General features: G+C 39.0%; 1 protein-coding gene across 2 annotated transcripts in view; it reads left to right on the forward strand.

Annotated features, from left to right (window-relative positions):
• The first annotated feature begins 8,208 nt into the window (after nucleotides 1-8,208).
• The window catches only part of EMC2 (ER membrane protein complex subunit 2), a 52,388-nt gene continuing 45,321 nt past the window's right edge, over nucleotides 8,209-15,275 (forward strand). For both annotated transcript variants that reach the window (XM_032610587.1, XM_032610588.1), the window contains exon 1: nucleotides 8,209-8,318. In XM_032610587.1, the coding sequence (XP_032466478.1) occupies nucleotides 8,279-8,318 (40 nt within the window). In that variant the 5' untranslated portion in view covers nucleotides 8,209-8,278. The remainder of the gene's footprint in view (nucleotides 8,319-15,275) is intronic.

Below are 15,275 nucleotides of genomic sequence, written 5' to 3' on the forward strand. Positions count from 1 at the left end.
TTTTCCAGGTCACTTATCCATTCTTCTGCCTCTGTTACTCTGCTATTGATTCCTTCTAGTGTATTTTTCATTTCAGTTATTGTATTGTTCATCTCTGTTTGTTCTTTAATTCTTCCAGGTGTTTGTTCTTTAATTTTTGTAGGTCTTTGTTAAACATTTCTTACATCTTCTTGATTTTTGCCTTCATTCTTTTTCTGAGGTCCTGGATCATCTTCACTATCATTATTCTGAATTCTTTTTCTGGAAGACTCCCTATGTCCACTTCACTTAGTTGTTTTTCTGGGGTTTTTTCTTGTTCCTTCATCTGGTACATAGTCTTCTGCCTTTTCATTTTGTCTACCTTTCTGTGAATGTGGTTTCTGTTCCACAGGCTGCAGGACTGTAGTTCTTCTTGTTTCTGCTGTCTGCCCTCTGGTGGATGAGGCTATCTAAGAGGCTTGTGCAAGCTTCCTGATGGGAGGGACTGGTGGTGGGTAAAGCTGGGTGTTGTTCTGGTGGGCAGAGCTCAGTAAAACTTTAATCCACTTGTCTGCTGATGGGTGGGGCTGAGTTCCCTCCATGTTGGTTGTTTGGCCTGAGGCAATCCAGTACTGCAGGCTACAGGCTCTTTGCTGGGACTTGTGGCGGACTCTTGGAAGTCTCATGCCAAGGAATACTTCCCAGAACTTCTGCTGTCAGTGTCCTTGTCCCCACGGCGAGGCACAGCACCCCCCCACCACCACCATGGCCTCTGCAGGAAACCCTCCAACACTAGCAGGTAGGTCTGGTTCAATCTCCTATGGGGTCCCTGCTCCTTCCCTCTTGGTCCTGTTGTGCACACTACTGTGTGTGTGCCCTCCAAGAGTGGAGTCTCTGTTTCCCCCAGTCCTGTCGAAGTGCTGCAGTCAATTCCCGCTATCCTTCAAAGTCTGATTCTCTGGGAATTCCTCCTCCCATTGCCGGACACACAGGTTGGGAAGCCTGACACAGGGCTCAGAACCTTCACACCAGTGAGTGGATTTCTGTGGTATTCTGTGGTATAATTGTTCTCCAGTTTGTGAGTCACCCACAGAGCAGTTATGGGGTTTTATTTTATTGTGATTGCGCCCCCTTGTACCATCTCATTGCGCTTCTCCATTGTCTTTGGATGTGGGGTACCTTTTTTGGTGAGTTCCAGTGTCTTCCTGTTGATGATTGTTCAGCAGTTAGTTGTGATTCCGGTGCTCTCGCAAGAGGGAGTGAGTGCACATCTTTCTACTCTGCCATCTTGAATGAATCACTATCAACTGCTGATGCCAACGCTTTTCCTCCCAACACTGGGAAGCTGACTGATTGCATCACTAAGTCCTCTTGTTACTGAACCAAACTTGAGTCTGCTCAGCCATGTGCAGTAAAGCCAGTCTAATGACAGTGAGTTGTGGTGAAGGTAAGTGCAGTGTTTATTATAGGGAGCCAAGCAAGGAATTCAGCAGAGCTAGTGCTCAAAAAGCCTGAACTCTAATCAGTTATTTTTGTAGAATGGCTCCCAATTTGGGTTTGATTGATGTTTTCTCATGATTAGATTGAGGTTATGTTTAATATTCCATAATCTTGCTATTGCCTGTCCCTCTGCCTGTCCCTGCTCCCACCCCACCTACATGACCAATGTTCAAGCCCATTATCAAAAGATGCAAAAGAAATAATAATAGAAACATCATGAGCAGATGAAGGTAAAACATTATAATACCGAAAGAATTTCTAGTAAGGTGGCAGCAATCTGAACCAAATGGCAGCTTTTGCAGCACACCTATATTATTCCTTACTTCATAGCTTTAAGATTAAAAATTCCAAGTACAATTTAAAAAATTATGGTACATAACATTTTCAAAAAGTTCGTATTATGCTGTTTCCTCAGGAATGAGGTGGTGCTGGATGTCGTTGGTGGAATGGATTTAGGGGGTGGGCAGTTTTCTTAGAGACATGCTGCCAGGAAATCAGTCTCTTTCCCAAATAAATCCATGAGGTTGATTAAATAAGCCCTCCTATATGTAAAAAAGCACATGATTTATCATCTGAAGGGTAATATGGCCACATTATGCCTCATGTGGCCATATTATTGGCCTTTAAGCCAACTTTAGCCAAGAGTGGTCAGCATGACCACTTACAAAGAAAAAGATGACCATTAAAGATGACCTTGTGGCCTGGTGGCAAGGGTAGTATACCTCAGAACTACAGATCTGAGCAAATCAAACCACCAAAGAGAGGGATAGTTGAAGAATGAAAATTACATCTGCAACAGAATAATACGTAATAATAAATGCATAAGTTAACATTCAGTATATTTTTGTGTGAGTTTTGTTTATTGTAAATAAATACTCTTAACGTTTTTCAAGTAAAGAATTCAGTTATAGTTCTATTGCAGAAAATGGAGTCTAGATGAGCTCTAGAGACCATCAAGTCACAGTAATAGTACATAGAGACTCCCAGATGTTTGGTACCCAAAAGGGATGTTTACAAAAACACATTTTTGCAAAAGGACTGTTACATTTGCACAGATGTATGTGTGTATCAGAACAGAAAATGCACTTTGGGGAAATTAAATAACTATTGTTTGAAAAAGTGTACTTTTAAGTATGGTTATAAATCTCAAAAAGAAATAGCTCTAATTTATTGCCCATCTAGGAGAAATTCTGGGTGTACTCTTTCTGGATATACTCTCCTCTTCACTCTTACACCTATGGCACAGGGGAGTAATTATCAGTTTGTGAATTCTACTGTGAAAGGACCTAAGTGATTTCACTGGAAATCTTTCCCAGAGACTTTCCTTTGCTTTTTAAAATAATATAATTGGATGTGAAATGAATGGCTGGCACATTTTATAACATATATATTGCAAATTACGGCAGACTTGAAAGAACTAGAAGTGCCTAAATGGTATGGTTGTGCCAGTAATGGAGGCATAGGCTCTTGGGTTTTGTGGGAATGTATTAAATTACAGAACCTTTTAAAAATGTAATAAAAAACAATGTTCATAAGGTTTCTAAAACAACTCTATATTAATCTGGCTTTTGGTAAATAAAACTCTAAGGAAAACTTCCTTCCAAATGTGAACGTGTCACAGTAAAAATATATTGACATGGAAGGAATGAAGATGAAATAAGTAATATTTTCCCTTAAACACAAAGGGATTATAGTTATGATTCACTAATTAGAAATAATAACATGATTTAAAAGCTATGATGAATTTTATATGAGAGTTGTAGTAGACCAATTTATTTTGATGGATAATTGTCAGAGTAGTAAATTGAGGTTATAAACTGTGCTACATAATGTAGGATATTTGAATTCACTATGATTAAGACAGAACAAAGCAGCCAGTAGATTCTAAATAAATGATTTGATGACTATGTTGAATATTGCAAAAATCAATTAACATGGTATTATGCTTTGTCCTGTTAAATAATGTCCATTTTATAAAAGCCATAAGGCTTATTAAATTTAAGAAGTTGCTTTAGTCTTTCATAATGTCTGAAGACATTAATTAAGTAAACCATGAGCATAAAAAAGAAGCATTCTAAAGCGCTTTGTGGGCCAATCTGGCTTGATAAATAATCAAAGCTTATCCCATCTTAAAGAAAATGTGGAATTACTCAAAGTTATTCATTTTTGACCATAATTCATTCTGATGTATTATTATTCTAACTTTTCAAACAAGATTTTGTAGGACAAAAAATGGAAATCATAAGATAGCTTCACATTTAAAAAAAGCATATAATAGATCACATTCATGTGCCCTTTTCATTCTGCTGTTGAGATCATTAATGAAATAGTAATTCCCATGGTGTTGGACATGGCATAATCTACTATTTGGCTGCTGGGATAGTTTCCTGATATTTGTCACCAATATTGGGCAGTTGTTCAATCAGATAAAGAGGATTAAATTTTTTTAATGTGTACAAATGAAAACTCTCTTTTTCAAAGGAATGAGAAGGTGAGAGGTAAAACTCTGAGAACATTTGTAAAGGTGGATTTACAGAAAGTATGCTTGATGTTTATGTTGCCAAGGTTATGGTTTTACCTATAGAAGGTATTTTTTAATTTACTTTATAATTACATTATAAAATGTTAAAGAAGAATACAGAAGTTTTGTCACTGACATGCCAGTTTTTTCCTGAGTGTGTCTGAGGAAAGCAAGTTTTACTGGACAACTGAAATGTTATAAAATATGAAGTCACTGTCCTCGCTTCAGAGAGTACTATTGGTGACAAAGATTTTTCCTGTAAATATTTCATCTTTCACCTATGAACTAAACATCTCATCTCCACCCTATGAATTTCCCATCTTTTTTACCTACTAGTAGTAAGAACTTGAGCAAATAATTTCATTTCAGGGCCTCATTAGGAAATGCATACAATGTTCATTAGTGTTTTTCAAAATATGGGTCATTACCCCATTTGTGGGTCACAACTAATATTTTTATAAAATAAAATGGAATTGACTCAATTTGAATAGAAAATATAGAGAACAAGACACAGTAAAAGGCTTGTTTGCAAATTTTGTTTTAGTTTTAAATATCTGTATGCACAGTGTGATATAAAGTGCATTCCTTAATATAAGATGTAGGCAAAAAAGTTTGACAAATACTGTTCTAAAGAATCATAAGTTCCTTCTAAGTCTAAAATGAAATTATTCTAGTTTCCAGCTCAAAAACTCTGATATTGACCTCTTTTAACCTTATGTCATATGGTTTATTGCCTGACAGACAACAGTAGCCAGCTATTGGGTTGGCCAAAAAGTGCCTTCGATTTTTAAGTAAAAATAAAAAACACATTTTTCATTTTCACCAAGACTTTTATTGAAAAAAGTATTCACCCTTTTGTTCCACTACCTTCTGCCATTTTTCAGGCAACTTCATAATTTCACCTTCCCAATACTTTTATTATCTTTTTGAGCAAAGAACTGTTCCAGGTGCCTTTTACGGTCTTCCAGGGAATTGAAATTTTTTCCTTTAAGAGAATTTTGTAAAGACCAAAATAAATGGAAATCTGAAGGTACTATGTCTGGTGAATATGGCAGATGAATGAGAACTTCCCAGCCAAGCTAAGTTTTTGCCTGGTGATCAAAGAAACATGCAGTCTTGCGTTATCCTGATGGAAGGTTATGCGTTTTCTGTTGACTAATTCCGAATGCTTTTTTCTAGTGCTGATTTCAGTTGGTCTAACTGGGAGCAGTACTTTTTGGAATTAATCATTTGGTTTTCTGGAAGGAGCTCATAATAGAGGACTCCTTTCCAATCCCACTATATACACAATATCACCTTCATTGGATGAAGACCAGCCTTTGGTGTGGTTGGTGGTGGTTCATTTCGCCTGCCTCACAATCTCTTCTGTTCCACGCTCTTGTACAGTATCCACTTTTCATTGCCTGTCACAATTTGTCTTAAAACGGAACGTTTTCATTACATTTAAGTAGAGAATCACATGCGGAAATATGGTCAAGAAGCTTTTTTTTGCTTAACTTACGTGGAACCCAACCATCAAAGCGATGAACATAACTAGGCAGGTGCAAATGATTTTCAACACTTGATTTGGATATTTTGAGTATGTTGGCTATCTCCGCCGTGGTATAACACTGATGGTTCTCAATTAATGTCTCAATTTGATCGCTATCAACTACAATGGGTCTACCTGCCTGTGGAACATCATCCAGTGAGAAATCTCCAGCATGAAACTTTGCAAACACTTTTGACATGTTCAATCACTCACAGTACCTTCTCCGTACACTGCACGAATTTTTTTTTGCATTTCAGTTGCGCTTTTACCTTTTAGAAATAATCTGCCGAAAATGTTGCTTTTTTCCTTCCATCTTCAATGTTAAAATGGCTACAAAAAAATTCACCTATTTTGATAAGTCTTTTTTAAAATGCGTGCTGATGTGACAGCTGTCATGTGCAATCTAACAAAATTCTTTCAATGAAGTTAAAGACAACTAAGTGCTACTAGAGCCATCTTATGGAAAAAAACGAACAAACCTTTTGGCCAACCCAATACAAGGGCATTTAGTTAAAGTGAGTGAAAAATATTTACTCCCTCAATTAGTTGTACTCGTTATAGCCACTGTAAGTCATTAAAAGACAACTTCTTGGGCTTTCACACACTCTGGGTAAGTGCCAGACCTAAGGCAGATAGGAGTTTGCCATGGTTGAGAAATAGAAATAGGTGAGAATGGTAGGTATCTAGTGAAAAAAGACAATGGTAGGAGATGAAGTAAATCATGGTAAAGTGTTTAGAGTATATTTTTACTGCCAGGGGAGCCATTTGAAAGCTGTAAGCAGAGGACTTCTGTGGCCTTTTTAAGACCAGTAGGATTGCTGTATAGAAAATAGATTTTTACACAGCAAGAATGAAACTAAGAAGGTTAAAAGACTATGACAGTCATTCAGGTGAGAGATGGTTGTGGCTTCTATTAAGGTAGTAGCAGTGGAGATGAAAAAAAATAGATGGATTTGGGGAAAGTTTTGGAAGCATACAATACAGAATTTGCTAATAGACTGGATATAGGGGGCTTGGCAAAGAAGGGAATCAATGATAGTTCCTAGAATTTTAGTTGTGATGGGGAAGAGCAAGTTGGGGGGCATGGTGGCAGGAATCCAGATTTCTGTTTGGGAGCTGTTAACTTTGAGATACATTTTAGGCATCTAAATGAACATGTCAAGAAAGTATAACTGGGTTTCATGGGAGAAGTAAGGACTGCTGGATTTTATGCATTTGGGCATCATCAACATATAAACAGTATTTATAGCCACAGGACTGCTACTTCCATAAGAGTGTCATGCAGTGTCTCTTTTAGTCTTGATAACAATTCAAGGGAGATATTTTCTTTTTATATCGATATGATTAGCTTCTTTCTATGTCTGATCAACTCCTATGCTCAGAGATACATAGGCTAACTGTCAAGCAGCTACTAAATGGTGGAGCCTGGATTCAGATCTGTCTGACAGAGTTCTTGTTCTTTCCATTACACCAGGTTGTTTTACTGAAGTATTAGAATATGTGAATTTCTGAGTGGAGGATTTTAAATTTTTTTGAATGAAGGTTGTTTTTTTTTCAAAAGGTCTGTCTAGTCTAGAGAGAATGAACTTCATTCAGAATCTAATCCAAGTTTATAAATTCAGTAGTCTTTTCTATCCTTATGCAACTTCCCTTGGGCAGGTGCCACTGATAGTTCCTTTTTTTTTTTCTTTTTAACTCTACTCCTTTGGCATGTGGGATATGACTCTCTGTTTTCCTTTTTCCTCATATGTTGATTTTCTTTTCTTCACTGACCCTTAAGTATATGTGTTATGCAGGAATTTTTAGCCTTCTTTCTTAACTTTACATATTCCCCCTTCACATTTTTATGTTCTCATTGCTTCAAATACTAAATATACCCTTATGACCCTCAAATTTTTTGCCTCCACTCCAGACATTTTTTCCCTAGCTCTACCCAACCAGGTCCAAAGGTTTCTGAAAGCAATTAGCCTGGAGGCTCCCCCGTGCGAATAAAGAGGAGCGAAGTGTAGGGGCTGTGATTAATTCATCTACTTATAATCATTTACATATCGTCTGCTTTTATGGAGTTTAAAAAATAGACTGGCAAGCAGACAGTGATCCACGGGGAGCGTTAACTAAGGGTTTGGATTGGCACGAAGCCATTCATGTCAACATAAAGAAGTCCTCGGCCACAGGAACATAACTTGCAAAGCAGAATTCTGCTTAGTTCCTCAAAGAGATTTAACCAGAAATTTTTGAAGTGTATCAGTTCAGCCGAACATTAAAAAGGAAATCGAAGGCGAATCCCATCATGGAAGGAGGAAAGTTGGGGACAGATAACGGGTTCGCGCAGAACTTTGCATTGCAGCAGGTCATGAAGAGAACAAGGTACCGATTAGGAAGTGGGAAGAGAATGAATACACCTATGCAGAAAAAAGTGAAAAGCCGGGAGTGGCACACATTAAAGACCTAGAATTTGTTAAGAATCCACGGTAAAATAGACATCTCACCCCAAACCAGCTTCGGCGGCTCTCGCTCCAGCGGCTCCGGCTCCAGCGGCTCCGCCCCCGCGTCCTCACAGACCTTAACGGGCGGTGCACCGCCCAGCTCGTCCCGCCCCCTTTCCCGACTGGCCCTCGGCAGGGCCGCGTGCACGTGTGAGGCGGATCCCGCCCCCTCCGTGCTCTTGGCCAATGAGAAATGGTGTCGTAATTCGCCACCGCCTAGTCTCGGGTCGTGTGACCACATCTCCCCGCCCTCTCACCCGGTTGCCTCCAGGTTCTGAGAAGATGGCGAAGGTCTCAGAGCTTTACGATGTCACATGGGAAGGTAACTGCTGCCGGGGCGGGCGCGGAAAGACCAGAAGCCGTGGGAAGCCGTTCGGGAGTACCTGCTGCCCTCGGAGAGCTGGATTTTCCGGTCTCTCTTCGGCATTGGACCGGCAGAGCTGTGGTGGTAGCTGAGGTGGAGGTTGAGGCTGACCCCTTCCTTGGCCGGCCACCGACTGGGGTCTGTGGTGTTTCCCACCTCTTGCGCCAGTAGGCTGACCGACCGTCCTACCTCCGCGCCAGTCCAACGGCCCAGGGTAGCTTCCATTGAAAGGCGGCCGGGACCTGGGGCTCGGGTTGTCATACGTTTCCTGTGGCTGCTGGGCGGCGCGGAGGAGGCGGGATAGTTGCCTGCACAAGCGTCTTTGCAGCCGAGAAATACACGGCCTGTACAGGCCTTTGAAGTGCTCTGTAAGGGTTACAATTCTGTGTAGTAAAGGTGTGTGGAAAACCCGTGAACATATCTGATTCTTTTACATGCCAGTTTACATTTCATTCTCTCTTCAAAACTGGGTTTCTGATTTCTCCCCTTGTTAATTATCCCCTGTCCCACTCCCCCTCAAAACACATTTACACACACAACTTCCTTCTTATTCCCTACCAGTAATTCCTTTTCTGAAGGGGAAGTACCTCTGGTTTAATCTGAGGTGGAGTTTGTGTTTAAATTTGGAAGCAGCCAAACTTTGGATGAGTTCTGTAAGAGATTTTCCTTTCTTAAAAACTTTCGTGGGCTGCATGCATGCTTAAGAGAAGAGCCTTGAGTTTCTCTAAGGCATGGAATTTGTGTAATCGAAATTTATATTCCCAACATTTCACAGTAGACTTCAGTAGCTTATTTGTTCGGATATTTAAATAATGGCCTGATAACATGTGGACTGAAAACTATATTGATTGTTCAGTGGTGAGTAAATCTTTCCAGTATTACAAAGTTGAAAACAATAATGGGAAAAGGTAAAATTCTTTTATACTGGAAGTGAATTCAGTGATGTATTATTGCTTTTGTGGCTTCTAGCACACTGAACCGCAGTGTTTCTACCTGTACTGGGGAATCCATTATATTAAAAGTATTAAGTTCTCAGTACTTGGAGACAGCAAATTAAGTAACACAGTCCCTACCTTCAGGGAGTTCATAGTCAAATGGAGAAAGACAGACTTGTAACATAGTTTTAAAAGGCTTGTGTCAGGGTATATTCCTTCAGTAGATACATGGCTGTTATTTTTAATGCTTTTAAGAAATTTTCAAATATTTCATGGTATTTCGAAGGTGCTATTTTGAAGGTATGTTCAATATAAGTTTCTTAGATGATGGTGTTGTGTAGAATGGTAGGGAAGGAGTAGGTGTGTAACTACCAGCAGACAAGGTAATTTAAGTAACTTGGACCTTACCCTGTGGACATTCTAAAGATGAGTGACATAATTAGATTTAGATTAATCAATGATAACTACTTCACAAGTTTGTTGAGGAACAAAAGGGAAAACATATGTTAAAGTGTTTTTAAACTGTTAAATACATATAAAAAGATGATCTGGCTCCTGCCTGTGTCTCCAGCTTTATCTTAAGCTACTCTTACCCTTGCTCTGTGAGCTGGCCACGCTGGCTTCTGTTGAATTCCCTATATGTGCGATGCTCCTCTAGTCTTAAGACTGGATACAAGCTATTCCTTCTGATAGGAGTGTTCTTCCCTCCTGGTTCTACTCTTATACTCTGCTCTACCGACTATTATCATTTCTCGGCATTCCCCTCAAAGGTCACATACTTCAGAGAGCCTTCCTTGACCACCCTACCCCCGCCCATTCTCCATCCCGCCACCAAAATTTAAAAGAGAAAAGACAACAAAAACAAGCAACAAAACTTACCCCTGGTCCTTTAACTATGTGTCCTCATAGTACTGAAGTACTTACCCAATTGTGTTAAGTTTAAAAATGTCTCTCCTCGAATGAAGAGGGACCAAGCCTATCTTGTTCTAGTGCATGACATATTGGAGGAACTTAGTGATCGGTTGACTAACTGAATTGTTAGTAGGATTAAAAAATTAAAAAATCATCACAAAAAATACTATAAGTAATTTTCTTAGTATTGGAGTGATATTTTTAGTATCTTAGACTTAGGCAACTCACTTAGCAAATAGAATATAGTTTGCTCATTTTAATTAATGTAATCAATAAGTAGAATTAAAATTCTATTTTAGGAGACTTTTAGGAAAAGTATTGTAGATTTTTCTTTCAGAGACTTTTGGTAACAAGAGGGTAATGGGAGGACCCTCGGGGTAGTTTTTTTGTTTAGATTTGGAGGGGGGGCGGGAGTGTCAGTTGACCTGTGTCCTTTAAGAATTCCATTGAATAGGGCTTCCCTGGTGGCGCAGTGGTTGGGAGTCCGCCTGCCGATGCAAGGGACACGGGTTCGTGCCCTGGTCCTCCGGAGCGTCTGGGACCGTGGGCCATGGCCGCTGAGCCTGCGCGTCCATAGCCTGTGCTCCGCAATGGGAGAGGCCACAGCAGTGAGAGGCCCGCGTACCGCAAAAAAAAAAAAAAAAAAAAAAAAAAAAAGAATTCCATTGAATAGCATCATGAATTAAAGTACTGGAAATGGTTAGTTCAAAGAGTAGTGTGATTCTTGTGATAGGAAAGTTTATCACATATTTATAAAAGACATATATACTAAGTTTAACACTCTCAGTCTCTGTTGGGCTCTATAAAAAAGTAGGTATATGGTTTATTTATAAGCCAGTTGAAAGTTATTGATGTTTATTATATAGAGGAGTTTGGAGGTGGGAAAGAGTTGAAGGAGGGTATAGTCAAGTTTGTTGAGAATAGGGTATTTGGGCAGAATATGGATAGGATGCCTCGCACAGTGCCTGGCCTATAATAGGCATTAAATGAATATTTGTTGAAAAAATATTTATTAAAAATATTTGAGGGGATTTTAGTTGTATATGCTCACTGTCTCTACTTCTCTTTTTATTCAGTCCTTTAAACAACCACAATTTGGTTTCCATGCTCTATTAGTCTAGTAAGATTTCTAGGGAGATCTAATGCCGGGTCTAATGTATCTGTTTTGTACATCTATACTACATTTGTCATTGCAGGTCATTCCCTCTATGAAAAATTCTTTCGTTGGTTTCTTAATAGCATTAAGGCTCTCTTTTTACTTTTCAGAACTTTGCTGTGTTCTCTGCATCCATTTGCTCCTTAATTTTTGATGTCCCCAGTGGTTCTTTCCTTAGCCCTCTTAATCTGTTATTGGTGGTGATTAATCCTGAGTTCAACAGACTTCTAACTGTTGCAGGCATAGGTGTTATGTGGTCTGTGACTTTCCTGAAATTATATGGAAAATTGGGTGTGTTTTTAAACATGTACATATTTCTGGGGGAAAGTTGGTTCAAAGGTCCCATCAGCTTCAAAGAGCTCTAAAAAGGTTGAATGTCTTCTGTGGGTAATCATCCACACCTAGCTTTAATTATTAGCCTGTATGCTAAATGACATGTTAGTTAAACATATATTTGAGTACTTTGTGCCAGCTGCTGTTCCAGTTCTTGAGGATACAGTGCTGAAAAAGACAGGCAGGGTCCCAGGTCTCATGGCATGTACCCTGAGATTTCACTTCTGCACTAACGGTTCATATTTATGGATATGTAAATGTTTAGTGAAGGTCATTTTTGCAAGGTAAGAGCTGGAGAGGTAGGTTGGTGCCTTGAATACTAGCCTAAGGAATTTGGACTTTATTTTGTAGATAGTTGGGAGCCACTTTCCTATTTAAAAAAAAAAAAAAAAAGATCAGTGACTCCTTTTGTTAAACTTAAAATTTTAAATGGACTTTTGATATAGGGCAGGGCTTTTTCTTTGATAGGGATCTCCTCATTGAAATTCCTTGTCATCTTTAATAAACCATTTTCAACTTTGCTTTCTGTAACATGGAACAAGAACATAAAGAACCTTGTATAGCAGCTTCAGTGCACAAGTCAGTGCATTGAGTCACCTTAATATAACAGCAGTGTTTGAAAGCTCTTTACCTTTGTGGAGTCTTTTTAAAGCATCCAGCTTTGTTTTATAGAAAAAGTCTTATCTTTTGCACTCAAGTTTTTTTTGGCTTTTGTAATATTTAATTATAGTATATAATTACATTAAGTTTAACTGCCATGAACTGGTTTGCATGCAAACACAACTGACATTTTAAAATGTAACAAATAATGGAAACAACCAAGAGCCTGTTGGGCAAGAGCTTCTCAAATGCTAGGGGCATCATTAGTATTTTTTGCAGGAAGAAATTCTTTGATTATAACTGGAGGATAGTTAGAGTTTTTAATGAACCTTATTAATGTCACCCATATTTTTTTCATTGAAGTATAGTTAATTTACAAACACCCCTCATATTTTAATTACTTGTTTACATTCTGTACACACACAAATCTTCTCAGTGCTTCCAATGACCAGCATAGTGGTGAGAGTCAAAAAATAGCTCTCAGTAAATGCTAATTAAAATTTTTGTAGCACTTTATATTTTATGAAGTGCTTTACATAAATTATCTGATATTAGGAGTTCTAAACTCAGATGCCAAGAAGATGAGGATAATGTGTGAAATTACGTGAAAGATGATAGTGGTGCCTATGAAGAACTGGTGAGTGCATGCCTTATCTAAAGGTAATCAGAATCAGATTAAAAACAGATTACCCCCCACCCCAACCCTCAACATTGTACTGGCTAAGACATTTGAGGGGTCTAGGTTTTGCTTTATGTAACATTCATGGCAGATAGGCTTGTGATCTTCTGTATTTTATAGCTGAGGTTAGAAATGTTATATAACAGGTCCAAGATGACTATGCTAAGTAGCAGCATTGGGATTTAAACCAAAGTCCTCTGACTGTAGCTCCTATGTCTTTATGCCACTTCATGCTCTAAATCTGGAATTGGCATTATTTTCTGTAAAGGGCCAGGTAGTAAATGTTTTCAGCTTTGTGTGACATATGGTTTGTCTCAACTATCCAGCTCTACCATTGTAGCACAGAAACAGTCAGACAGTACCGAAATGAATAAGGGTACCTGTGGGTTTTTTTGTTTTGGGTTTTTTTGGGGGGGTGGGGGGTGCCTGTGTTCTGGTAAAACTTTATCTATAAAACAAGTGGCTGCAAAATTTGGTCCTGGGACTTTAGTTTATTGACCCCTGCTTTCAGTCTCCTGCTTTAAATGAAATATGAAGGGCTTCCCTGGTGGCGCAGTGGTTGGGAGTCTGCCTGCCGATGCAGGGGACGCGGGTTCGTGCCCCGGTCTGGGAAGATCCCACATGCCATGGAGCAGTTGAGCCTGTGAGCCATGGCCGCTGAGCCTGCACGTCCGGAGCCTGTGCTCCGCAACGGGAGAGGCCACAACAGTGAGAGGCCCGCGTACCGCAAAAAAAAAAAAAAAAATATGAAGACCAAAACCAAAGATGGAAGGATTAGGAAAAGATAAATAGCATTTGGTTTTAGAGAATGTACTGGTGGCTTGCAGAGAAGTTTCAAAGCCTTTTGGTTCAGAAACAAAAGAGAATTAAAAGTGGGTATGAGAACAGGTAAGGAAACAGAGGGTAGAACATTAATAGCTTAAATTTTTTTGAGCACATTTTGTACCATACACTGTTGTAAGCACATAAATTATCTCACAGTGCTTACCACAACAACTATATGATACAGGTATTATTATTTTTCATCTCCACTTTTTAGATGAGAACATTAAAGTGAAAAGTGTTAACTATCCAATATCACACAGATAGAAAGTGGTAGAACTGGCGTTTGAACTCCAGCAGTTTGAATTTTGCATCTTCACTTTTAACCACTACACACTAGTGCCTTTAGATAGTAGAAGAGATATCTGAAGAAAGAAGATAAAAATTTAAAGCTTATGGGAGTTTTGAAACACAGGAAAAACCTTTGGATAGTGAAAAGAATTGTGAGGCAAAATTGAAGTGTATGTAACACTTTAAATATATCTTTGAGGGAGTCATAACAGTGCATAGATAATACTTTTTACCTTGCTTTAAAAATATCTTGAAGTACATGTTATACTCAATTTGGTTTTCTTTTAAAATTTAGAGCTTGGGTAAATAGGGAAATATTTGCGTGAAAGGGCTCATTGTTTTTCCTAGTTAATCTTTAGAAAAAGTGCTTTTATTACCAAGTCCAAGATCATTCTGCTCAACGAGCAACAGGCTAATAACTTGAGAGGTGAGTTGTTGGGACAAGGAATAGTGACTTTATTCAGAAAGCCAGCCAGCTGAGAAGATGGTGGACTGGTGTCCCAAAGAACCATCTTACCCCAGTTAGAATTCAGGCTCTTTTATAACTAAAAGAGGGGAGGGGGTATGGTTGATTGCTGCAAACTTCTTGGTGTCAAAATCCTTTGTTCTTGCATCTGTTCATGTAGGTCAGGTCATGATGTTCCTGAAAACCTCCAACAAGACAAACTTTATACTCTGTTTGCAACTTCTTATCTCTGTATAAGTAGAAAAGTGTTATACCTTTAAAGGTTGGAGTCTTGAGAAAGGGCTGGCCTGTATATTTCAGGCCATTAGGCAACACTCTTAACTTGTAGCAAAAGCAATAGAATACAAAGGTTAAAGTAAAAGAAAAATATACAATATGGAGTCAGATTTGTTCTTCCCTATTATACTTTGCTCTCCTAATTTTCCTTCTTCTGGTGAGTGATCCTTCAGGTTTTTTTTTTGTTTGTTTGTTTTTTTAAGGGTCTCTGGGAGTAGTCTTTGACAGAGAAACATGTTCCCCACCCCTGCTGTGGGTTACATAAACTAAGAATTAACCTGAGCTCCATTTTGCAATGGCCTGAAGGAACTGCTTTGCCTGCCTTCTCTCTCTCCCCCAATAGGTGGGTTGGGCACTTTCCCAGTCCCTGGGAAAAGGTTGGTCCCCAACCTTTTTGGTACCAGGGACTGGTTTCACGGAAGACAATTTTTCCACGGACCAGGGT

This window comes from Phocoena sinus, chromosome 17 (genome assembly GCF_008692025.1).
Source record: "Phocoena sinus isolate mPhoSin1 chromosome 17, mPhoSin1.pri, whole genome shotgun sequence".
NCBI classification, from domain to species: Eukaryota; Metazoa; Chordata; class Mammalia; order Artiodactyla; family Phocoenidae; genus Phocoena; species Phocoena sinus.